General features: G+C 38.9%; 1 protein-coding gene across 2 annotated transcripts in view; it reads right to left on the reverse strand.

The window, feature by feature from the left end:
* LOC124255908 (serine/threonine-protein kinase SIK3-like) overlaps nt 1-25,961 on the reverse strand; it is a 95,792-nt gene that overhangs the window by 63,335 nt on the left and 6,496 nt on the right. For both annotated transcript variants that reach the window (XM_046689855.1, XM_046689856.1), the window contains exon 2: nt 4,546-4,662. In XM_046689855.1, the coding sequence (XP_046545811.1) occupies nt 4,546-4,662 (117 nt within the window). The remainder of the gene's footprint in view (nt 1-4,545; nt 4,663-25,961) is intronic.

Raw genomic sequence — 25,961 nt, forward strand, 5'->3', positions numbered from 1 at the left:
ACCTACTGGGAAAGGGGCTGATGTGAAGAGCTATTGATCTCCTGGGTAAAGGCTTGCTGTACCTACTGGGAAAGGTGCTGATGTAAAGAGCTATTGATCTCCTGGGTAAATGCTTACTGTACCTACTGGGAAGGGGTTGATGTAAAGAGCTATTGATCTCCTGGGTGAAGGCTTACTGTACCTACTGGGAAAGGGGCTGATGTGAAGAGCTATTGATCTCCTGGGTAAAGGCTTGCTGTACCTACTGGGAAAGGGGCTGATGTAAAGAGCTATTGATCTCATGGGTAAAGGCTTGCTGTACCTACTGGGAAGGGGCTGATGTAAAGAGCTATTGATCTCCTGGGTGAAGGCTTACTGTACCTACTGGGAAAGGGGCTGATGTAAAGAGCTATTGATCTCCTGGGTGAAGGCTTACTGTACCTACTGGGAAGGGGCTGATGTAAAGAGCTATTGATCTCCTGGGTAAAGGCTTAATGTACCTACTGGGTAAAGGCTTGCTGTACCTACTGGGAAGGGGCTGATGTGAAGAGCTATTGATCTCCTGGGTAAATGCTCACAGTACCTACTGGGAAGGGCTGATGTGAAGAGCTATTGATCTCCTGGGTAAATGCTCACAGTACCTACTGGGAAGGGCTGATGTGAAGAGCTATTGATCGCCTGGACAAATGCTTACTGTACCTACTGGGAAGAGGGCTGATGTAAAGAGCTAATAATACAGCCTTGTAGGCTACTGGAATAGCCTGTTATGACCCAGTCAGATAACGACCTACTGTGTCAATGACCTAGTGTGTACATGACTGTCTGGGTTAATGGCCTTCCGAGTAGGCTACCTAGTGGGTTAATCAGACCTTCGGGATCAATGACCTTCTGAGTAAATGACCTACTGGGTTAATGATAGGGTTGTAATAGTTATTGATGGTTTAGTAATTGACTTCCGTTGATAAATATTGATGTTGTTTTGTATTCTTTCATTGTTTGGGTGCAGACTTGCACCTTCATTGAGTTTATGTTTTAACTGTTCACTTGATCGGGGTTCCAAGTTTCTTGTCAATTTTTAAAAGAGACTGAACTACCTGAACTTATTTTCATTTCATATACACTGTACATTCATTTGGGAAATGACTTCAAATGAGACAATTTAAGGAGAAGAAAAAACTATTGCAATAGTTGGTCGCAATGGACTATCGCTATCGCAAGAGTATGTTGCAATAGACTATCGTTATCGCAAGAGTATGTTGCAATAGACTATCGTTATCGCAAGAGTATGTTGCAATAGACAAGTACAGTCAGTATTAAGAAAAAACAATGATTGAAAGTTTGGTATCAAACTAGCACCACCCTATTTCTAACAAGAACCGTCACAACAGGCTTCTTTTTTCAAGATAAAAAGTTTGCTTCTCTTTTGTCATGTGGAAATCACATACATGCAGCGGGCCAGAAAGTTTTGTGTCCAGTGATGGATTTCAAACCTTTGACCTTTTTGATCCATAGTCGGACGCTTTGTCCACGTGACCGACGAGCTCAACCCTGTCAGAACAATGCCATCTGTGGGATGACTCCACGCCATGTTAACTCTTTCAACACCAGTCAACCAGAGGCATTTACTGCCATGACACCGAGTTCCCAGAGACCCTGAGGTCATAGATGAAGCCTATGTTTATGAAGGAAATTATAAGCTTGTAAAACGTTATTGCTACTTCATCCCATACACCATTTAAAAGATCTGATCCTACTATTGATAAATATGAAGTTTATTTTTATAATATTATTCAAATAATACAACTACAACTTAACTAAATGTATTTTTGAATGAAAATGCAAGCTTACAATTATAACGTCCAGATAAACCACGAAAGAAGCAAAAACTATGGCGATTTTTTTCCATTTGTGACATGTGATAACATGCCCGTACCTTTTTCTTTTATATTTTCATTTTTACGTCATCAGAAAATTATTATAAAAAGATTTCTTAAATAATATGTATGGTCGCCTATTTCCCGATATCTGTGGCTTTCCGCTCAGTAACATGACATAACAACGGAAAATACCTCCGTTTTCGAAGCTTCGTATGCATAACATGTGAGGCGAATCGTTTGATGTCGGGCATCGTTCGAAAGCTCTGAGCATCAACAATATCACTGTACCCTTGCCAAGAGTATTTTCACAGATGTAAGAAGCGATTTTATTGGATAAAGATTGGTTTCTAATGACACTTTTTCGCCACAGTCTGCTATAAGGGTCGTGATTGGTCAAAATCAGACACGTGACCTAAGGCAGCCAATCATATTACGGCAATGGATACCGTCCTCCTAAGTAAGCGAAAACCTTCAGATTTAGACAAAAGTTTTGGGTAAAATAATGCTATTCTGAACATATTAAGCAAGAAATCACTACCTGTATGCGTAAATTATGGAACTTATTGGGCGTATCGGGCTAGGTTATGACCTGTGACAAAATGCTTCATGTATATATGTTAGCATTAAACGCGGTCCGTGTCAGTGAAGATTTAGGCGTGAGCCGAGATGTCACTTCGTCAGTGACTTGACTTGCATTACATGATTGCACAAAAGATGGAAATAGTAATTTTATATGTACGTTTGACAACTTTTATGAATGTTGTTGTTGATTTTATTCATTAGTTCATTCAATTTATTTAATGAATTCCTCGAAACATCGTTACTTTGCTCTTTCACAATGTTATTGTAGACCAGCTTAACTCTTTCAACACCAGTCAACCAGAGGCATTTACTGCCATGACACGAGTTCCCAGAGACTCTGAGGTCATAGATGAAGCCTATGTTTATGAAGGAAATTATAAGCTTGCAAAGCGTTATTGCTACTACATCCCATACACCATTTAAAGATCTAATCCTACTGTTGATAAATATGAAGTTTATTTTTATAATATTATTCAAATAATACAACTACAACTTAAATAAAATTATTTTGAATGAAAATGCAAGCTTACATTTATAGCGTCCAGATAAACCACGAAGAAGCAAAAACTAAGGCGATTTTTTCCATTTGTGACATGTCATAACATGCCCGTGCCTTTTCTTTTATATTTTCACTTTTACGTAATCAGAAAATTATTATAAAAGATTTCTTAAATAATATGTATGGTAAGCCTATTTCCCGATATCTGTGGCTTTCGGCTCGGTAACATGACATAACAACGGAAAATACCTCCGTTTTGAAGCCATTATGAATAACATGGGGCCGAATCGTTTGATGCGGGTATCGTTCGAAAGCTCTGAACATCAACAACATCACTGAACCCTTGCGAGTATTTTCACAGTTGTAAGAAGCGATTTTATTGGATAAAAATTGGTTTCTAATGGCGGCTTTTAAGCTACAGTCTGCTATAAGGGTCGTGATTGGTCAAAATCAGACCCGTGACCTAAGGCAGCCAATCATATTACGGCAATGGATACCGTCCTCGTAAGCGAAAACTTTTAGATTTAGGCGAAAGTTTTGGGTAAAATAATGCTATTCTGAACATATTAAGCAAGAAATCGCTACATATCGTAAATTATGGGACTTATTGGACGTGTCGTGCTAGGTTATGACCTGTGACAAAATGCTTCATGCATATATTTTCGCATTAAACATCGTGTCGGCGTGAAGATTGGCGGTGAGAGCGAGATGTCACTTGTCAGTGATTTGACTTGCATTACATGATCGCACAAAAGATGGAAAAAGTAATTTTATATATGCGTTTGACAACTTTTATGAATGCTGTTGTTGATTTTATTCATTAGTTTATTCTATTTATTTAATCATTTCCTCGAAACATCGTTACTTTGCTCTTTGACAATGTTATTGTGGACCCGCTCGAAGCATGTGTCCGAGAATCGTTGTTTTCAATAACATTGCGAAAAATAGTTTATAATTTTAATTCTGCTGATAATATATGATAAATTGAAATTTAATAAGTGTTTTCAGACATTGTGAAATGTGATAAATTTAATATATGAATCATAAGTCAGGTAGGTTCCTAAAATTATGTCTCATTTTGACGTGACTACTGCCTGCCCGCTTAATCGGCCTCCGGTGTCTGGGGACTCATAGCGTTGTGGCGGCTCATAACGTTGTGGCCGCTTAAGCGGCCTGCGGTGTTGAAAGGGTTAAAGGTGAAATGATATACTGCAGTATTAGTAGAACCGCGGTATTTTGCTTTCGGTTCGGTATACCGTAACGCAATCCAAACAATCAATATATTTGGTTTTCGTACCATCAATTTATTAACCTTTTTTAAAATGTCATGAATACGAATAATTCGCCAAAATCTATGCATTTCTTTTCTTTTCTGCATTATGATCATATCTCATATACCGAACCGAAACGGACTGAACCGAAGACCTTGTACCGCAACATGTCCCGTACCGGTTCAGCCCTACGCCATGTTTCATTCAGGTTTGAAGACGAAGATAATTGTTTCAGCTCTACAGGACAGACTGATGTACGAATGGACCAAACACACAACGTAACATCACAATGACAATGTTGTGGTGAGCTGAACAGGCTGCAACAAACATTACTCACCTGATGAAGACGAATAATGTGTGGATGCTTGAGCAGCTTCATAATCTTTATTTCTCGGAATATTTTCTTCAAATTATCCTCACATAGTTGTGTTTTATCTATAATCTTGATTGCTACCTGAAACATACAAGAGGATGGCACTGAGTTATGCTGTCTGCCTCAATTCCATTTGATACATGTGTCAAAATGTATATATAATGACATTTGGGTCAAAGGGCATATATAACGAGACTTGTATCAAGATCAATATATAGTGATACCTGGATCAAGATGAATATATTATAATGACACTTGCATCAAGATGAATATATAATGACATTTGGGTCAAAGGGCATATATAACGACATTTGTATCAAGATCAATAAATAGTGATACCTGCATCATATATAACAACACTTGCATCAAGATGAATATATAATGACATTTGGGTCAAAGGGCATATATAACGACACTTGTTTCAAGATCAATAAATAGTGAAACCTGCATCAAGATGTATATATAACGACACTTGCATCAAGATCTATAGACAAGGACACTTGCATCAAGATGTATATAACGACACTTGCATCAAGATGAATATATGACATTTGCATCAAGATGAATATATGACATTTGCATCAAGATGTATATATAACGACACTTGCATCAAAATGAATATAACGACATTTGCATCAAGATGAATATATAATGACATTTGCATCAAGATGTATATAATGACATTGCATCAAGATGTATATATATAACGACATTTGCATCAAGATGAATATATACTAGCCACATAAAGAAACTGTGCATTGTCAAAATATTATCCCAGTTGATAAGTATGATAACAATGTCAAAGGTACATATAAACTTTAATGGAGGGATCATGAGACCATAACAAGTCGGGAGAATTTCAATTGAAAAGTCAATCACAATGACGTCACGAGTCGGTAAGCGGGACAGGGGTCAAACGACCAGGTCACAAGCTCAATAACGGGTATGTCCACCATCGGCATTGAGAACAGCAGTGCATTAACGACACATAGAGCCTATCAAACGTGCAAGGAAGATTTGTGGGATGTCACGCCAGATTCTCTCAAGTTCTGTTATAAGGCCAAGGATGAGGAAGACGGCGTAGATGTCGATCCATCTCGTCCCAAACATGCTCTATCGGGGAGAGATCCGGTGAATTTGCTGGCCAAGGCAGTAAGTCAACGTTGTGGTGTTGCAAGAAATCCAAAGCAGCCCTTGCCGTATGAGGATGGGCATTGTCCTGTTGGAATGTTAACCTAGGCCCATGACGTTGCAGAAAAGGAATTGCCACAGGTCGAAGAATCTGATCCCTGTAGCCCACACCAGTTAAGTTGCCCTGAACAATCACCAAAGGAGTTCTTTGGCGTGCTGTTATTCCACCCCAGATCATCACAGAACTACCACCAAAGCGATTCCTCTCCAAGACACAGGCCTGTGCATAACGTTCTCCCACGCGTCTATAGGCACGTTGACTTCCATCACTATGGGAAATGTTAAACCTGGACTCATCTGTAAAAACAACATTTCTCCACCAAAACAAGGGTCTGCAGACATGATTTCGGCACCACATTCGGCGAGCTTGTCGATGATGTTGTGTCAGGATAGGCTGTATGGCGGGACGTCGTGGTCTGATCCGGTGATGACGTAAACGTTGTCGAACTGTGTTGGGGTGGATACGGCGAAGTCCTGGGATGGTTCGGGCAGTCATCACTGAAGTCTGAAACCTGTGGCGAAGCTGGGTCACCCTTATCCATCTGTCCTGTCTTGGCGTTGTTACACGTGGACGTCCAGAACGTGGCTGATCGATGACGTCATTTGTGTTCTGGTAGTGTCTCACCAGTGCAGAAATGGTGTTCTGGTGGCAGTGGAAATGTGCAGCCACATGTCATTGAGATATTCCCCCACGGACCATCCCAATGGCCTCATGACGTTGTGCAGATGTGAGCCTTGGCATGCTATGCGTTTCAATAGCCATTTAATTTTTTGAACGATCGCAAGGGCAGGGGTTGAGCTTTCCAAAGTGACAGTATTGTGTGGCATTCGTTTGCTCTGTTTCTCTTTCCCGGAATGCACGTGCAACAACGTATTGCACGTCTCAAGGACGAACCCACTGACGTCACGGAAAGTGGCACGTGCATGCATGTTGGATACATGTCACTAATCTCTGAGTTTAAATCCTTAACACAGCTTTGATAAATTTAGATTTAAATTTTTGTATGCACAGTTTCATTATGTGCCTAGTATATAATGACATTTGTATCAAGATGTATATATAACGACACTTGCATCAAGATGAATATAACGACATTTGCATCAAGATGAATATATAATGACATTTGCATCAGGATGTATATATAACGAGACTTGTATCAAGATGTATAGATAACGATAATTCAGGGAAGATTCATGTAAAGCTATACTTCAGGGAAGATTCATGAAGAGCGATACTTAAAGCAAGATTAAAATAAAGCGCATCTTGAGTCAAGATGCATATATTGCAGGGAATGAAATTTAAGCTTGCGATAGAGCACAAGACAGATAGTTTAGGTTTGAGTTTTGATGATCCAAACTTAAAACATCGCAACAATTATAATGTCATTTCAATTTATTTTTAATAAATCAGTAAACATCATGAAAATCTGAGAGGTGGAATTCCTGAACATGGCTGCAAGTACAGTTAAGCTTTCTTTGTCCTGGATTCAAAAACTAACCTATAAACTATGTTTTATCCAAAACAGGATTTCTTGTTGTGGGCACTGGGATTCAAAATGGATGCGCCCATCTTCAGCTGTCAGATTGGGAGTGCCACCGATTAATTGTTCCTTGGGGTTTAAAAATAGGTTTTCAATCGTCGAATTGGTCAAACTTATTGCATTTTCCTATAAATGAATAACGGTGACTGTTATTTTAAGTATATATATATATATGTCAGGGTAGAGATTGCGATATGGTAGGATCGGAGATTCTACCAGTAGAGATTGTGATCGGAGTGTCTTCCAGTAGAGATTGCGATCGGAGTCTCTACTGGTAGAATCTCCGATCCTACTAGTAGAGATTGCAATCGGAGTCTCTACCAGTAGAGACTCTGATTATATCGAATAAACTATACAATCGCAATCTCTACCAGTAGAAGCACAAAGCTGATGCTACTAGTAGAGATTGCGATCTAAGTGAATATTTAGAAAAACAAAATGAATTTCCGTATATTGTAGAATGACGTCTTCCATTGAAAAGTGCACACTGTTTGTCCAACTTGATGTTTACAAACAAAATGAAAATAAACATTGTTACTTTGTTTTCATTTATGATTGCTATTGTAAATAAATATAACTCTAACCCAAATATATTTCTGGCCGGTCATTTCCCCACCTTCCTGTTTTTGTTGCAGTGTTCACGAATAGCGTCTGACCCTCTGACAAATTTGGCAGATTCGCCAACGGTCCGATAGTTGTCTACAACCTGCCGGCCCCAGTGTCTGACTGTATATTTCATAATGACTTTCACTGAATTTGTTATATATGACATGTGCCACTTGTTGGCTGTTTATGTTTGTTAATAATTTCAATGCCAATTATAAGGAATATTAAATCTGAAATGTGTGTTTAATTTTATTCTATGGGTCCTGTGCATTTTCAATGGGTCAGACAGACATCTGAAACTACAGGCCCCAATGTCCTGTTACTATGAAACACCATTTGTGAACACTGTTGTTGTTGTTATAGTACAGTTATGGGATTACTAAAAAGGCTCGATAAGTAAAGTAATTATTGTTATAAATGGCAGCTAAAGGTAAATATAGAAAAAACTAAGGTATTCGGCTATGTATGGGTTAATCAAGATGTAGGTTGTAATAACAGTTTTATTTCAAGTTTTAAGGAAAGGAATATTGCTATTGATAACCAGTGTTTCTTTGAAAGTATATCAAGTTATTCCAAACTTCGGTTATATAAATCTGTTAAAAGTGAAATTAAATGTGAGGATTATTTATTGCTAATTAGTGTACCAGTTTACCGTATTGCACTCTGTTAGCTCCGATGCTCTAATCATCAACTGCTAATCAAGGGAAAGGCGAAAGGCCTAGCAAGGGCCGAAAGATTATGCCATTTTGCATTGTACCCATTTTTGAGTCTGAATATCACTTCTGCTTAGAATGTAATTTTTATAATAATCTTAGGTCAGGCCCTGCTCCCAAAGTATTATTACACTTCTCCATCTCTCCATAAATTTGTACAGTTGTTGTCATCTTTGTTGTTTGCTACAGATCAATCAGAGTTTCTACCATTTGAATTGGAAATGGTACTGGTAGAATCTCCGATTGTACCAGTAGAGACCCTGATAGCAATCTCTACTAGTAGGATCGAAGATTCTACCAGTAGAGACTCCGATTGCAATCTCTTCTGGTAGAGACTCCGATCGCAATCTCTACTGGTAGAATCTCCAATGCTACCAGATCGCAATCTCTACCCTGACATATATATATATATGTCAGGGTAGAGACTGCGATCTGGTAGAATCAGAGATTCTACCAGTAGAGATTGCGATCGGAGTCTCTACTGGTAGAATCTCCGATCCTACTAGTAGAGATTGTAATCGTAGTCTCTACTGGTTGAATCAGAGATTCTACCAGTACATTTTCCAATTCAACTGGTAGAAACTCAGATCCTACTAGTAGAGGCTGCAATCGTCTTCAACTGGTAGAAACTCCGAGTGATCTGTGGGTAAACAACAAAGACACTTTTTTCTGAACAGTACTATGCATTTTATTCAGATATAACACTTAGACTGTTTCCACTTCTACAGATATATTAAGGACTAAAAATACAAATGTGACTTGAGAGATCATATTACAATATACAGTGAAGCCCCCTTAGTCCGGACTCCGATAATCCGGATGTCTCGCCTCCCGGGCGATTTCAGCTTGTTACCAATCTATGCCTATATAATTTGCCTCGATAATCCGGAAATTCGGTTTCCGGAACCGGACGGTAAGTAGCTGTCACCAATCAGTAAAATAAACAGTAAATTGCTTCACAGTCCGGACGCTGTAAGTCGTGTTCACGAACCGTAACAACACCGCCCGGCGATGTTTACTTAATTAACTGGCCAACTGGGTTGTTGTTTTAATTAGACATAAAACTCCGACTGAAGATACTGTACATTTACACTTTGATTGACACCACAATACAAAGCGTGGATGAAAAGTGAGCTGTTTTGTGATTGGTTAATGTACTTTGACAGACAGATCGGTCGCGTGGACTAAAAGTGATTTTGCTTTACGACAATGCTGCAAGTCACAAGTGTGCTTAGCTAACTTGCGAAGCGTGACCAAATACCCGTCTCATATTCAACCCGATGGATGCAGGAATAATTCGGACATTCAAGGCATACTACAATAGATCGCTTGTTAGACATTACCTCACCTGTGCTGAGGAAGGACGTGATCAGACACGTCGGATCAACATGCGGATGTCACTCGGTAAAATTATTGATGTGATGAATTAAGCTTTACATTAAATGCTTATTTGTTTTATCCAGATTCGTGTCGTTTTTGTAATTCTTAGGGAAGCAACTTGGGTCTTGATTCAGTAGTCCGGACTATTCGCAATCCGGACGAATTTACTGAGAAACGCAACCGTCCGGATTAACGAGGCTTCACTGTATACATATATTACAAAACTGATTACAAGCAAGATCAATTGCATAATCAGTGTTTGCCCTAGGCATAAAAATTTAGGAGTCATCATGACACCGTGGTGAGAGGGAGTCTTGGATATGGTTTTGGGAGTCAACTTCTTTCATCAAGAGATCAACTGTTATTGTTTAATAACAACAGGTCCAAGTAAGGCAGGTCAGGTATTTAATCAGCACTGAGCAGTTAACTGGCAAACATTAAACTTTGTAGTTTTAAACAACAATAAATTACAATATGTACTCAAACTTAAACTAAAGTAAAGTTATCTGAACTAACAGCCCAGGTCGAGCATTGCCTCAACAATGACGCGAGCTTATAAATTCACTGCGTATTTGAGATAATTTGTGAGTCAAATATGCAGGTTTTCTGCGTCATGGCAAACACTGCATAATCATAAGTACTAAACTGTATTTTGGCACACGGTAGTTGTTGTTGTTATAAGCTATAGGTGTCGTGGCATGTCGGCATTTTGGGAGGATAGGTGTAGGGCAATTCCCCACCAGGTCATTACCCCATCTGCCATATCCCCACCTGGTCATTTCCCCACCTCTTTGGAAAGCAGTGTTTTTATAACAATTACTGATCATAAGTTTTGAAATACATCTGAACGAACTTCCTACTTTTAACTGAGACTTTGATAACAAACATATAACTGTAAACAATATCAAAATAAAAAATAAAAATGGTTTGTAACACTGTATTTACATCATGAGACCAAGCTGCCAAATTGATTGTGCAAGTGCAAGCTTATGCAAGCAAGTATAATAAGTGGGGGTAATGTTTTCCTGTTATTTGCCAGTTATAATTGAACTTATTTATTGTTATCTTGTTAACTTTATTTGTTAAGTCTGTTTTGGAGTAAGGTATTTTGTTTTTGGTTTTTGAGTGGAGTCCAAACATGATGTAAATACAGTGTTACAAACCATTTTTATTTTGATATTGTTTACAGTGAGGTGTTAAATGTTTGTTATCAAAGTCTCAGTTAAAAGTAGGCAGTTCATTCAGATATAATTTCGTGCTTTCAAGTTTACACAGATTCCAGAACGTTGGTTGGTTGAGAGAGCGGTCATGTGATCTAAATTTCAAGGTTCATTACTCTTGAACCCCTCTAATCGTTCATACTTGTGTAAACACCGTTCATACGTGTGTGAACGTTTTTCGCTTCGGTTTCAAGGACCCCCAATAATTGGTGATACCAATTTCGCGAACGAACCTGTTTCAAGTCACCCCAAGTTTGGCAATGTCACTACCAAACGGATTGCCGAACATTGTTCCTTTTCACAGGAGTTTAATGTCTCGCAGTTTGCGGGTTCATCCGGCGTTTTTCTGCCCCGAGGTCTGTTTAACAACTGCTCAATAAATTTCACAATAAACAATCACAAATAAATAGAATACAACAAGATCTGTTTCCTATTCGCCACACCACACAACTCCGAAGTCGGTCAGTGTATTATTACGCGGTCAAACAAGGTATTTACAAGTGAAAAGGTACAATGCCAGTTTGTTAAAATGGTATTGTTATTGCTTCTGATATTTGTTTCTGTTTGATACTGTCATTGATTAATTTATACTTATTACAGCAGTTTCAAACCTCATAACGAATTTGTTGTTATATTTTAAAGATCGAATACTTTGAGAACTATTTCTTCAAGGGTTGGGATACATGTGTAAAAAAAAATCGCTGTGTATACAAACATCGCTGCAATACGTACGTTCTTGAACCGAATGGCATTACAACATTTTACAGGTATTAAAGCACACTAAACAATGATCATCAACAAGTGGGTGGAAAACGTATGTGTAAACTTCAAAGTGCGAAATTATAAGAATTGAATGTCAGTTTGTGTGTTTGCAAACTCGCTCGTTCACACGAGTTTGAACACCGCTTTGACATCGATTATTTTTCAGTGCAAACACACAAACTGACATTCAATTCTTAAGTACTTCAAAACTTATGATCAGTAATGGTTATAAAAACACTGCTTTCCAAAGAGTGAATGTTTAAGCTCGCGTCATTGTTGAGGCAATGCTCGACCTGGGCTGTTAGTTCAGATAACTTTACTTTAGTTTAAGTTTGAGTACATATTGTAATTTATTGTTGTTTAAAACTACAAAGTTTAATGTTTCTCAGTTAACTGCTCAGTGCTGATTAAATACCTGACCTGCCTTACTTGGACCTGTTGTTATTAAACAATAACAGTTGATCTCTTGATGAAAGAAGTTGACTCCCAAAACCATATCCAAGACTCCCTCTCATGACACCACGGTGTCATGATGACTCCTAAATTTTTATGCCTAGGGCAAACACTGATTATGCAATTGATCTTGCTTGTACTCAGTTTTGTAATATATGTATATATTGTAATATGATCTCTCAAGTCACATTTGTATTTTTAGTCCTTAATATAAAATGCATAGTACTGTTCAGAAAAAGGGTCTTTGTTGTTTACCCACAGATCACTCGGAGTTTCTACCAGTTGAAGACGATTGCAGCCTCTACTAGTAGGATCTGAGTTTCTACCAGTTGAATTGGAAAATGTACTGGTAGAATCTCCAATTCAACCAGTAGAGACTACGATTACAATCTCTACCAGTAGGATCGGAGATTCTACCAGTAGAGACTCCGATCGCAATCTCTACTGGTAGAGACTCCGATCGCAATCTCTACTGGTAGAATCTCCGATTCTACCAGATCGCAGTCTCTACCCTGACATATATATATTATTATTTTTTATGTTTAGTCGGGCCAAGATGCATAGTGATCCTTACAACCAACAGATTGATTGACTCAGTAAGAAATTACTTTGAGCAATATTCCAACAATAACGTGAAGTGAATAACAGAAATGGGCTTCACCCAATGTAACCTTGTTGAGGATTGAACCCGGGAGTCCAGACAAGCGAACACATTAACAACCATGCTACATACCACGATGTGCACAACAGTGATGAGGTGATGTGGTGTTTTTTGTCAAGAAACTCCCCCAGAACACAACGACATAGTATTATCTTTGTCAGACCCCCCGAGAAAAAACCCAACCCAGCAGTGACAACAGTGACACAGCATTTACTTCATCTCTCTCACACACACACACACACAAACACAAAATTGACAGCATTTACTTCATCTCTCTTACACTCACACACACGAACAACAGTGACACAGCATTTACTTCATCTCTCTCACACACATGCACACACAAACAAAAGTGACACAGCATTTACTTCATCTCTCTCACACACACACACAAACAGTGACACAGCATTTACTTCATCTCTCTCTCACACACACACAAACAAAAGTGACACAGCATTTACTTCATCTCTCACACACACACAAACAAAAGTGACACAGCATTTACTTCATCTCTCTCACACACACACAAACAACAGTGACACAGCATTTACTTCATCTCTCTCTCACACACACACAAACAAAAGTGACACAGCATTTACTTCATCTCTCACACACACACAAACAAAAGTGACACAGCATTTACTTCATCTCTCTCACACTCACACACACGAACAACAGTGACACAGCATTTACTTCATCTCACACTCACACACACACACGAACAATAGTGACCCAGAGTTTTCCTTATCAGAACACACACCTCAAACACAATAGTGACATAGTACTTTTTTCATCAACTCCCCCTTCCCAGAACACAACAGTGACACAGTATTTTCTTTATCAGACCCCCAAACCCCCAGTGACAGGGACTTTCCTGTACTTATTGTGTTCAATGTTCACTGAGCCTTGACATGGAGATGGTATCCAGGTGATGACTTATCAGTGTTGAAGTACGACTCCGCAGCCAGTGGACATGACAGTTCAATCTGAGTCATAAAGTTACAAATATGATTATTTACCGGCCCCTATGACTGGAAACATGACAGTCGGACGTCATCAGACCTGAGGCAAAGGGCCTATGGTCAAACAGTACTCTACACACCTTCACTGATCCACCAACAGCTGCCTGAATCTTGTGTAGTTCTGTCCAGGGTTTTACACGGCACACAAATGAGCATCCAGTACAGACAAATGTAGAGAATGCACACAGAAAAAACAAAGCGTCTGGAATGATGCACAAAAATACAAATGTGTGTCCGATGACACAAATATTGAGAATGGACGAAGAAATCCCAAATAATGCGCCCGGACAAGAAAAATACCATGAGTGTACCTACAGAGCATCAAGAGTAGTAATCTGTGTCTGTTATTTCAACCAACAGTCATGACCACTGGCAAGAGGCCCAAATAAGCTGCGTATCCGGGTAAAATATGCATAGAAAATTTCCAATTATACATTGAAAAAAAATAGTTGCGTATCAATTACGCATTTAAAATGTTAGAAAAAAAGTTTAAAACAAATGCGTACGGAATACATTACAAAAATCACTTGCGTAATGAAAAAGACATCGATTGCTATCAAGTTGTACTGTTAGTATAGGATGAGTGATTTTTTATGAAATCATTTCCATTATATTTAAGTTGGTTTTACAATATTGTAGTTAAGTAATTGATGCACAATATGGAACGCCCACATTGACAGTGTTAATTTAGCAATAACCAGTTATCTCATGACACTCAGATTTGGTATGTAATAGTGTTGGGAATTGGTTAAAACCTCATAATTGCTGATTGCTTCATTACAACCGATCAATCATCGAAAATAATTGGTTAGTGTCATTTATGAATTTTCCTGTTTTTTTTGGTTGTAGTTTTTTGTTAATGAAAAAAAACCATAATGAAAAAACATGTAGTTCTTTGGGGGTTTTTGTGTGGCAAATTTCACATTTTGAAAGGATTACTACTTAACAAGTATCTCAGGAACATAAAACTCCATGAGTCTTTAAGATAAATTCAATCATGACTTGAAACGAGCTTGTAGTGCTTGCAAAATGTTACAGACAAAACCAACCATGTGAAAAATATTGTTAATGAAAACAAGTGTTTCAAAATTGGTTGTGTTCGATTATGAGAAATTATGATCGATTGCTTGGTCGTTTAGTCACTACGACCAATCTTCGATTATTTCAATTAATCGGACCACCACTAATAATTACATATCTCACTTTGAAAAAGAACATAAGGGTTCAAGTAAAACACACTCCCTTGAAAAAATTGTAAATATTCGTTAATATTCGGTTCTGGTGAAAACGAATAATGAATTGAATTCATGAAGGGCTACGGTTCGATTCACCGAATATGCGAGTGAATCGTTACAGCCTTAGTGGGTACAGTACCCACATGAGCTAAATCCTATCTGGAGCTTTGCCACTGTCCATATTATCACTGGTTTGTTCGGTTCATTCCTACTTACCGGGTTTATTCGCAGGAAGGCGACATTTTAGTTTTAGCTTTTCGCACGAAGGCGAAACACGGTACCCCTTGATGTTTAGTGTCGTTGCAGTAATATTTATGTAAGGGCTTACGGGAGATTAACGGGGGATTAGCATAAGGGTGGCGACTAAATTTGTATTAATTTCTACGTGAACACAGTTCATGGGTTGGTTCATGCTGTCACTGATTTTGTGAACTCTTTACAGCCGATGGGTAATCATAAGAATTGCAAGTTCGTATCAATCGCAAAAAACAACAATAGCAACAGTTTTATATAAATATGACGATACAGACAGGCATATATATATTTTATTTACGCCTCACTGCATGAAGAACATGAAATATAGACAAAATGTTTCGGCTGTGACATAACTTCACCCAGCACTCCAATAAGGGCCAATCAGAGCAATCTCATGACCACAATATATTTCACAAGATAAACTGATAATCATACCATCTTAACAATTATATTTGATCAGAGTGAACTATATTCATATCATTTGCTACAAACTTTTAATTGTGTGAACAATGCCAACGACAAGAATTATAAAGTATGGAGATTTCCTTGTTTCTCCATTGCGCTATGGGAAACATTCAAGTAAACACTCGATTCATTCCCAATGGAAGCAACAGTCAGAACTTGGTCTACAGGGTAAGACCAAGTACTGTTACAGTACGTTCAGTATCCAGACAACACGAAATACTGTAAAGCGTATTATATCAAGCAGGTTTTATTTTCAGCGCTTTTCGGCGCCAAAACATTTTTCGAAAATTTATACACAGAATAAACCTGTCATTCATTCAGTCTAGCCACGCTCGCCCCTGAGTTGTTACCATAACACATCAAGTTTGGAGACAGAAATCTACGGGAATCTTAAAATGACGACTGATAGTAGCATAAAGAATCATACTTAACTGTCGCTGTAATGTATTTCCTAAAACATAATTAAATAATGAGCCAAATCCCATTGCCGTATTAGCGAAAACAGCAATGTGTGTTGTGGCCGCCATGGAAATTGGTCACATGACAGATGGTTTGATACAAAGCAGATTACCATGAAACGACTCGGAAAGAAATAATATAGCAGTATTTTATTTATTCATTAAGATTTTATTTACCTGTACATCATGAAGCGAATAGTCACTTAACACTCAATCACCCGGCTTGTTTGAAATTACAAAGAGCTTCATATACAGTAGAAGTTAATTCGTCAGATCGTCAGAATTCGGAACATAAGACTGATGTGTTTTTCATCTCTTCCGCGAGTAAACGGATTACTGTGTACTAGTATATCGCACAGATAGGGATTTCCTGTGAGCATGCAATAAACGCCGCCTGACAGGTTAAGCCACTCTGTTTGTTTTCACTGCTATTAGTGGCGGCCAAAGAGACAGCTGGCAGTTCCGGCAATTACTGATTGCGCGAATAATTGACCGCCGATGTAGTCTAAACTGTCAATTCCACGAAAATTGCACCACGCGAAAATAAGTACGTTTACAGTACTTGCATCCACTGGAAGTGTTCTGACAAAGACTGTCGATCAACAATCAACACTAAAGATGGCCTCTTGACATCTTACAAGGAAGTACACACCACCCTGGATATTGTGTATTGCTGTGAAATATTGATGTTTCATTCATGTAATATGTGATATGATTTTATTACTTGTACAGCTTGTACAGCTTGTTCAGCTTGACCTGATCACGTGAATACTAATGAATTGGGTGACCGTGTCACAACTGGTTGGGTCTATTATTGTGAAGGGGTGCACCTGTCTCAGATGATTGGTGTAAACGAGTGGACTTCTTCTTGTGCCCATGTTGAAAATTTGGAAAGCGACTACTTGGACAGAAATATTGCAGTTGAACATGAAATAGAAAAAGTGATAATTGAACTGGGTGTAGAGAGTGATAGCAAGAGTGAATCGGATTGTGAAAGTAACCGAGGTCTGTAAGTTCTAAAGTTAGCAAACCAAACAAAATAGCATATGACTGTATAAACAATTTAATTAAAACATGATATGATTGTGGTCTTTTTCAGAAGTGTTTTTCCTCATGTGTTTTCCGGGACAAGTTCTGTAACAAATCTATGTATGCATGCTTTGCACGAACGCAACATTAATAACATTCTCTGCACCCCTATTTAATGAAGATGACCCGATCTGCCGGTTGTGCCATTTGACCTCCCGGGTCATGCATATGTAGAGTAGCTCAGGTCAAAGTGAACAAGGTACTTGAATGTATTGATGTTGTATTAACTTCTATAACTGGATAACTTGTTTAACTGGATGCTTTGTATATTTATAATTAATAAAGATAAACATTGAGTCAAAAGTAGTTGATATTTTATCACATTTGGTCCCGGATACTATTTCACAGGGAACAAAATAAGGGATTAAAGGGGATTATCACGCCCAGTGATTTCCTCTACTGAAACAATAGGAGTTGGGTAAGTTGGAAGACCCTGTTTATGCCAGCCTCTGAAGTACCGCCATTTCCCGTATTTAAGCCCACTTGTAATTACCCCCACGGGCTTAGAGTGAAGTCCCTTTGGAAAAGAACATGGCAAACTTCAGCATATGTAGTGAGTGAGTGAGTATGGTTTTACGCCGCTTTTAGCAATATTCCAGCAAAATCACGGCGGGCGACACCGGAAATGGGCATTCACACTTTGTACCAATGTGGGGAATCGAACCCGGGTCTTCGACGTGATGAGCGAACGCTTTAACCACTAGGCTACCAGCATATGTAATGTTTGAAGCGCAGTTAGAGGTTTTGATGCATACAGAACATTTGGGTGTCCCAAGAGAGGTCAGGTACTCTATACTCAAATAGACAATCTCAATGCATATGAGTCACATGCAGTCGCAATAAAACATCATAGGACACGTTCCCAAAGAACAGGGTTAAGCAGGGCTCCCAGATAACTTTTGGGGGTATGGGTGTACAAGTCGAGGTGTACTGAGAATTTTGAAGGAGTACTGATATGTTTTTGTGTGAGCGAGTTGGTGATGTGATTTGTCTGGATGATTCATCGATTACTATTTCCAACCATGTATTTGTATTTGAAGACGAGTGAGAAATAACTGAGCGACCGTGTGATGCACGAAATGTCGGGTCCGACTGGATATAAATAGGAACAGTGTAGTTTTTAGCCAATCGAAAAATAGTGACGCATATCATTGCATGGCAATGCAAGGGATTCCCACTGCCAGGGTTTCCTCATGTGTCAAATCGTGTTTCAAAAAAAGAAACAAGTATTTATCCGAAATAGATTTCCATTTGCACGATACGCAAGGAAATTAAATGTTAGACGTACAAAGGTATTTATGTGCCGTACATGACATGCTTGAAATCTTATATTATGTCGTACTTCATTGATTTTGAGGGTGCATTACGCCTGTAGGCCCCTTATCTGCAGCCCTGGTAAGTATGTAAATATTTCATCAAAAGAGGGGGTGTCATTCAAGTTCAGGTTTATGACATTTCTTTAATGGCTGTTTATGGTTCAGGTGTTCTGTAGTATTCTGTTTATATTCAAGCTTACACGCAACATAAAACACAACTTTGCAGATTCTGATAACTTTTGGTGTGGACTTACAGTAACAAATTATCAAAAATTGCAAATTCAACTTTTAAAGTTGAAAAATAACGCAATGAAAAAAATCCTGTGAAATCGGAATTCAAACGATTCACTTAATAAAAACCAGCAGGGGTGAACAGGGGTTTCAACAGCTCTGCCACTATTTCACCACATGTTCATCTTACCGAGTCACTTTCTCAGTTCGATACTTATAACAGCAACGTCATTATATAGCATTGTCAGAATTTCTAACTGTGATATAGATATGCCTCTGTCACAGACAAAACTCAGTGTCTGTTTTATTGACACCTATGTGTCTGCCTGCCTGTCTGCTCATGACAATATGCAATACACAACTTCAATCACTGACCACATGCATTTTTAACTTAACACCTATCAGGCTATACACTATAAACAATTGATTTATGGCTCGTGCACCCAAGTTCTGTCTCTGTCACATTATGTAATTACACAGACAGGCAGGTGTGATACTTGTACACATGACATGTTATGATGTCTGTTGAGTGCAAAATGTTATACACAAAAATTGTTATACACAAAACCCAACATCTCTATACACACACAAAGAGCCCTGAGTGTATCAGCAAATGAACCAATGAAGTCTTCATTACACTAAAGTGCACGCCCGACCGCTCTGAGTGGGTTCGGTATCCCGGGTGCTTCGTTTCAAGGGTAGTAAAGCCAAGTACAAAATATTGCACTTTTGATATGCGATTGTATGCTTATAATGTTGTTTATTTGTCTTTTCATAATAATGTATAGTATATGTCATGAATAAATTATAATTGTGTTTTAATTATGTTTATTTTGTTGGTTGCATCTAAGCTTTAAGTTCATTCCATTTTATCATGTCTTAGAAGCATTTTCTTCAGTTACAAGCATTTCCCGAATTTAAGGCCTGGATTAATTATGGGTTTTCTATTTGTGAACAAGAAGGGTCATTTTCCGTTAGGCCCCCCCCCCAAAAAAAATATGTGTGTTTAAGGTAACATGAAATTATAAAACAGGGTCGGTAGGTAGGTTTGTCTTTTTTTTTCTTACATTTTTTTTTTAAATGCACTCGCATATTTTTTTTTATAAAATCACATATTTATGTAATATCAGGCACCAGTTTTGAAAGAAAAGAGGGGAAACCAGTTTAAAATTTTAATAACTGAAGCAACAACACTTTCTAGATTCAACATTCATGAAAACAAGAGTAAGTGAGCACAGGTCACATATGGTCGCCCCCAACAATGGGGAGTACATACTTTTAGAAAAGCAAAATGTTTTGCCGTCTTTTAAAAAAAAAAGAAAAAAAGTTTAGGGTCAGAAGTTTGTGATGGGGTCGGTCGGGAAACTGTAAACACACATATTTTGCCTTAAAGGCTGGCAAATTAAGTAATTATCTGAGACCGCCTTCCCGTGGTGTAGTGGTCAGAGCGTCCGCCCGGAGAGTGGAAGGTCGCGGGTTCGATCCCCGACCGCGTCATACCAAAAGACGTTAAAATATGGTACTTGTTGGTCCCTGTCTGGCGCTCGGCATTAACGGGTACAACAAGGACTGGTCCGCTCGGAGTCAGTATAATGTGTCTGAGTGGGGTATTCATGCTTCACTGCGGCATGGTATCTCAGTGGGCTAGCACTATAAAACCAGCTTCAGTCTGGACTAGTACAAGCAGCCCGCACACATACACATACACACGCATGCACTTCGTCCTATGAGCGAAATATTCTCAAGTACGACGATAAACCCAATTTCACCTCACCTAATTATCTGAACATACAGTACTTTACAGGACACTTATGTTACCTGCAAGGATCTGTAAAACTTACTGATGGTTGTCCCCTGGACAGCCATTTTTGTTAGTCAAGGTAAAACTGCAGTCTCTTGTAGTTGAAGTTGTACATATAGAACGTGGCTTAAAAAGATGAATTATCACAGATACATCAAATCATTATGCTGGATATATACTCTTTCAAGAGGCATCAACAACTATCTTCTCTCCAGCAGTTAGGTTCAACATGTTCGTTAATAGATTAAAATTTCAAATTTTCACTTTCTACAAAAACAATGGACTACAGCTGCAATTTACCAAGAATGGCAATCTACAAGGAAATGGCACCAGTCCTTCTAGTAGCTAACAAGAGCAGTAAGGATGAAAGTGACACTAATCCCCATTTCAACTCACAATGAGCTCCAGTTTTCAGTTTCAGTATGACAATACCCTGTTGATATTAGAGTCATGACGTTCTTGTCTGACAGTTGACGGCAAAGGAGATATCATCACATGGCCAACTGGCTCACACTTACTCCAAGCTCCCAAAATCTAAACACACCACATATCTTGTAAACATCACTACAAAACAACTGCAACTGACTGTGGCCTTGGCCATGACCTTGACCTCTGATAGACATGGCATTTGATGACATGGCCACGATGGTAGGATGTGTACAGAAACATGCAAGTATATACCTGGACACAGGGTTCAAAGTTGACATAAGTTAATGCTTCACTGTTGACTCGAACAAAATCACTTTTAGCTTTAGATGGTGACAAACTGTGACATTCAGACCTGTGAAGATCCGGGTTAGAATTGGTCGGGTGGACAGGTTCGCTGACTTGGTTGACACGTCATCGCATCCCAATTGCGTAGATCGATGTTCATGATGTTGATCCCTGGATTGTCTGGTCCAGAATCGATTATTTACAGATCGCCTCCATATAGCTGGAATACTGTTGAGTGCGGTGTTAAACACCAAACCGACTGACATTTCCTTGTCGACTACCACTTTTAATGTTAGCGAGATGACAACTTCATACTAGCAAAAGTGACTGACTCAGCACTGAAGCATGTCTTAGTTCTGTCCTGAACTAAAGACTGACATAGCATCAAAGTATGTCTGCTTAGTTCCGTCCTGAACTAAAGACTGACTTAGCACTGAAGCATGTCTTAGTTCTGTCCTGAACTAAAGACTGACTTAACATCAAAGTTTGTCTTAGTTCTGTCCTGAACTAAAGACCGTCTTAGCATCGAAGTATGTCTTAGTTCTGTCCTGAACAAAAAACTGACTTTAAAACAATGTCCTGACTAAAGATGAAACTGAAGCATGTCTTAGTTCTGTCCTGAACTAAAGACTGACTTAGCATCAAAGTATGTCTTAGTTCTGTCCTGAACTAAAGACTGACTTAGCCTGAAGCATGTCTTAGTTCTGTCCTGAACTAAAGACTGACTTAGCATCCAAAGTATGTCTTAGTTCTGTCCTGAACTAAAGACTGACTTAGCATCTGAAGCAGGTCTTAGTTCAGGACAGAACTAAAGACTGACTTAGCATCAAAGGTATATCTTAGTTCTGTCCTGAACTCAAGACTGACTTAGCATCGAAGCATGTCTTAGTTCTGTCCTGAACTAAAGACTGACTTAGCATCAAAGTGTGCCTAAGTTCTGTCCTGGACTAAAGACTGACTTAGCAACGACATATGACTTCCTTGCGTCCTAAAGTAAACACTGACTTAGCACTGACATACAAATCAAATTGACTAGCCGCTTGTCATCCTTCGCAGTGAAGTGTGAACATAGCACAATGCTAAATGATGGTTTCTTAAACAACTTTTTTCCGTGATCGTCAGATTTTAGGGTACAAAGGTTTTAGGACCATGTGTCTTATTTCTGTTTTGTGCACTTATCCCTATTTCGAGTTACTAAATCATTCACTCATACACTCATTTGAACCCAAACAGATTATAGAACTTCCTTGTTTCCTGTTCTAAAGGCTGATCTAGCACTGAAGCCAGACGTCCAAGGCCCTGGACTAAACACTGACTTAGGACTGAAGAAACACATACTTGACAATGTTCATACATTGATTTAAACAACACTCACAGAAAACACACAGCGGGGATAGATAAAAATGTTCAATATTTGTGAGAATGGTGTTCACTGGGTGCAACCAATCAAACGACATTTTGTCAAACCTACAGCCAGTAAAGTCAGCCAGTATCTTCAGATGACTGTACTTTGTACAATACTGACAAATTTATGGATAACAAAATCTTTGATTTAGTGACTGTATGTTTTGGCACAGATTCTTGCACCATTGTCTAGCAGGAATGTAATATTAAAATGAAGATGACCTTGGTGCTGTTCCACTAACCGCTCTTAGCCCTACGCCAATCGTAAACCCCTAAAATCCCAATCTTAGCGTGACGTTAAGATCGGCACACTATTCCGCTAACCAATCTTACCCAAGTCAATCGTAAAGTTAAAATCCAATCCCACCCATTCTTCTAGCCTATCCTTGGCAGATAACCACATACGACAGAATCTCACCCATTCTACTAGCCTATCCTTGACATATAATCTCATAAGACAGAATCTCACCCATTCTACTACAGAATCTCACCCATTCTACTAGCCTATCATTGACAGATAATCTCACCCATTCTCCTACAGAATCTCACCCATTCTGCTAGCCTATCCTTGACAGATAACCACATACGACAGATTCTCACCCATTCTACTAGCCTATCATTGACAGATAATCTCATACTACTGAATCTCACCCATTCTACTACAGAATCTCACCCACTCTACTAGCCTATCATTGACAGATAATCTCATACTACTGAATTTCACCCATTCTCCTACAGAATCTCACCCATTCTCCTACAGATTCTCACCCACTCTACTAGCCTATCATTGACAGATAATCTCATACTACTGAATTTCACCCATTCTCCTACAGATTCTCACCCATTCTCCTACAGATTCTCACCCACTCTACTAGCCTATCATTGACAGATAATCTCATACTACTGAATCTCACCCCCATAGCCTCCTACATCTCACCCATCTCCTACAGAATAATCTCTCTCACCCACCCATCTACTGACAGATCACCCACAGATTCTCACCCATTCTACTAGCCTATCAGACAGATATCATACTACTGAATCTCAGATAATCTCAGATTCTCACCCTACTGAATCTACTAGCTCTATCTACAGAATCTCACCCATTCTACTAGCCTATCATTGACAGATAACCACATACCACAGATTCTCACCCATTCTCCCTACAGATTCTCACCCATTCTCCTACAGATCTCACCCATTCTCCACCCATTCTACTAGCCTATCATTGACAGATAATCTCCACTGAATCTCACCCATTCTCCTACAGATTCTCACCCATTCTACTAGCCTATCATTGACAGATAATCTCATACTACTGAATCTCACCCATTCTCCTACAGATTCTCACCCACTCTACTAGCCTATCATTAACAGATAACCACATACGACAGATTCTCACCCATTCTCCTACAGATTCTCACCCATTCTCCTACAGAATCTCACCCATTCTACTAGCCTATCATTGACAGATAATCTCATACTACTGAATCTCACCCATTCTCCTACAGAATCTCACCCATTCTACTAGCCTATCATTGACAGATAATCTCATACTACTGAATCTCACCCATTCTCCTACAGAATCTCACCCATTCTACTAGCCTATCCTTGACAGATAACCACATACGACAGATTCTCACCCATTCTACTAGCCTATCATTGACAGATAATCTCATACTACAGAATCTCACCCATTCTACTACAGAATCTCACCCATTCTACTAGCCTCCTTTGCCAGAGAACTTCAATGTTCACACTACTGTGAACCTGATATCCAGAGTTATTACAATTCAGGGTATCTGTTTTGGGAAAACAACCAAATTGTGCATTAAAATATACACAAGCAAATGGAATATTCAGGAAAACTTCTTTGTATTATTTGGCCAGTAACATAATGCGAATCACAGTCGCCACTTTGTCTCAGCTCAGGGTGAAGGTCATACGGTAAGTCTAAACACAAATAATGTTTTTTTAGTCTGAGTCAAAGATCTCATGGCTGAATTTAAGTCTCTTCACCACTCTTGACATGCTACTGTGTGAATAGGAGTTAAAGAAACTTAGTTCATCAGAAAATGGTTGATTTTCAATCAACTCTGTCCGTTGACTGACATCAGTTCTGTAGTTCAAAGTAAGAACAGAGTCACTGGGTTTTACGTGACACGCAAATGTGCCTCCAGTATGCACAAATGTAGAGAATGGACACAGAAAAAACGTCCAGAAGGACGCACAATATTGTTCATTGTACCCACAACACATCTATGACTTTGCTAAGTGTTTGGTTGTTTCTCTCAGAGAGGTTACATGCATCATTCCATCCATCAGTCCACATGATCAATGATTCATTCCAGGCTCTAAAGAAATTATCAAAACATACAGTTCTCTACACCATTACTTCACAGGACCCTTGTATTGCCTGCAAGTGCAAGAATCTTTATAACTAATAATTGGGGTTTATGGGACCCCCATGTTTGTGTCGAGGTAAAACCTTGGTACTATCATGATTACACAATGCCATTTAGACTGACTGACTGACTGAGTTTGGTTTTACGCCGCTTTTAGCAATATTCCAACAACATCACCACAGGGGACACCAGAAATGGGCTTCACACATTGTGCCCATGTGGGGATTCGAACCCGGGTCTTCGGCGTGACGAGCCAACGCTTTAACCATTAGGCTACCCCAGCACACAATGCCATTTAGAAGGTGGTCAAATATAACATAGGTTATATTTGGGATTACACTTTCTTAGTAAAGTACAGATTCTAGTACTTTTGGGTTGAGTCATACTGACCCGATTCCTCTTTATCATCCTCATAAGACAGATAATTCAAATCATCCCTGTTTATCAGACAGATAATC

This window comes from Haliotis rubra, unplaced genomic scaffold, assembly GCF_003918875.1.
Source record: "Haliotis rubra isolate DU_JTF1 unplaced genomic scaffold, ASM391887v1 Scf611, whole genome shotgun sequence".
NCBI classification, from domain to species: domain Eukaryota; kingdom Metazoa; phylum Mollusca; class Gastropoda; order Lepetellida; family Haliotidae; genus Haliotis; species Haliotis rubra.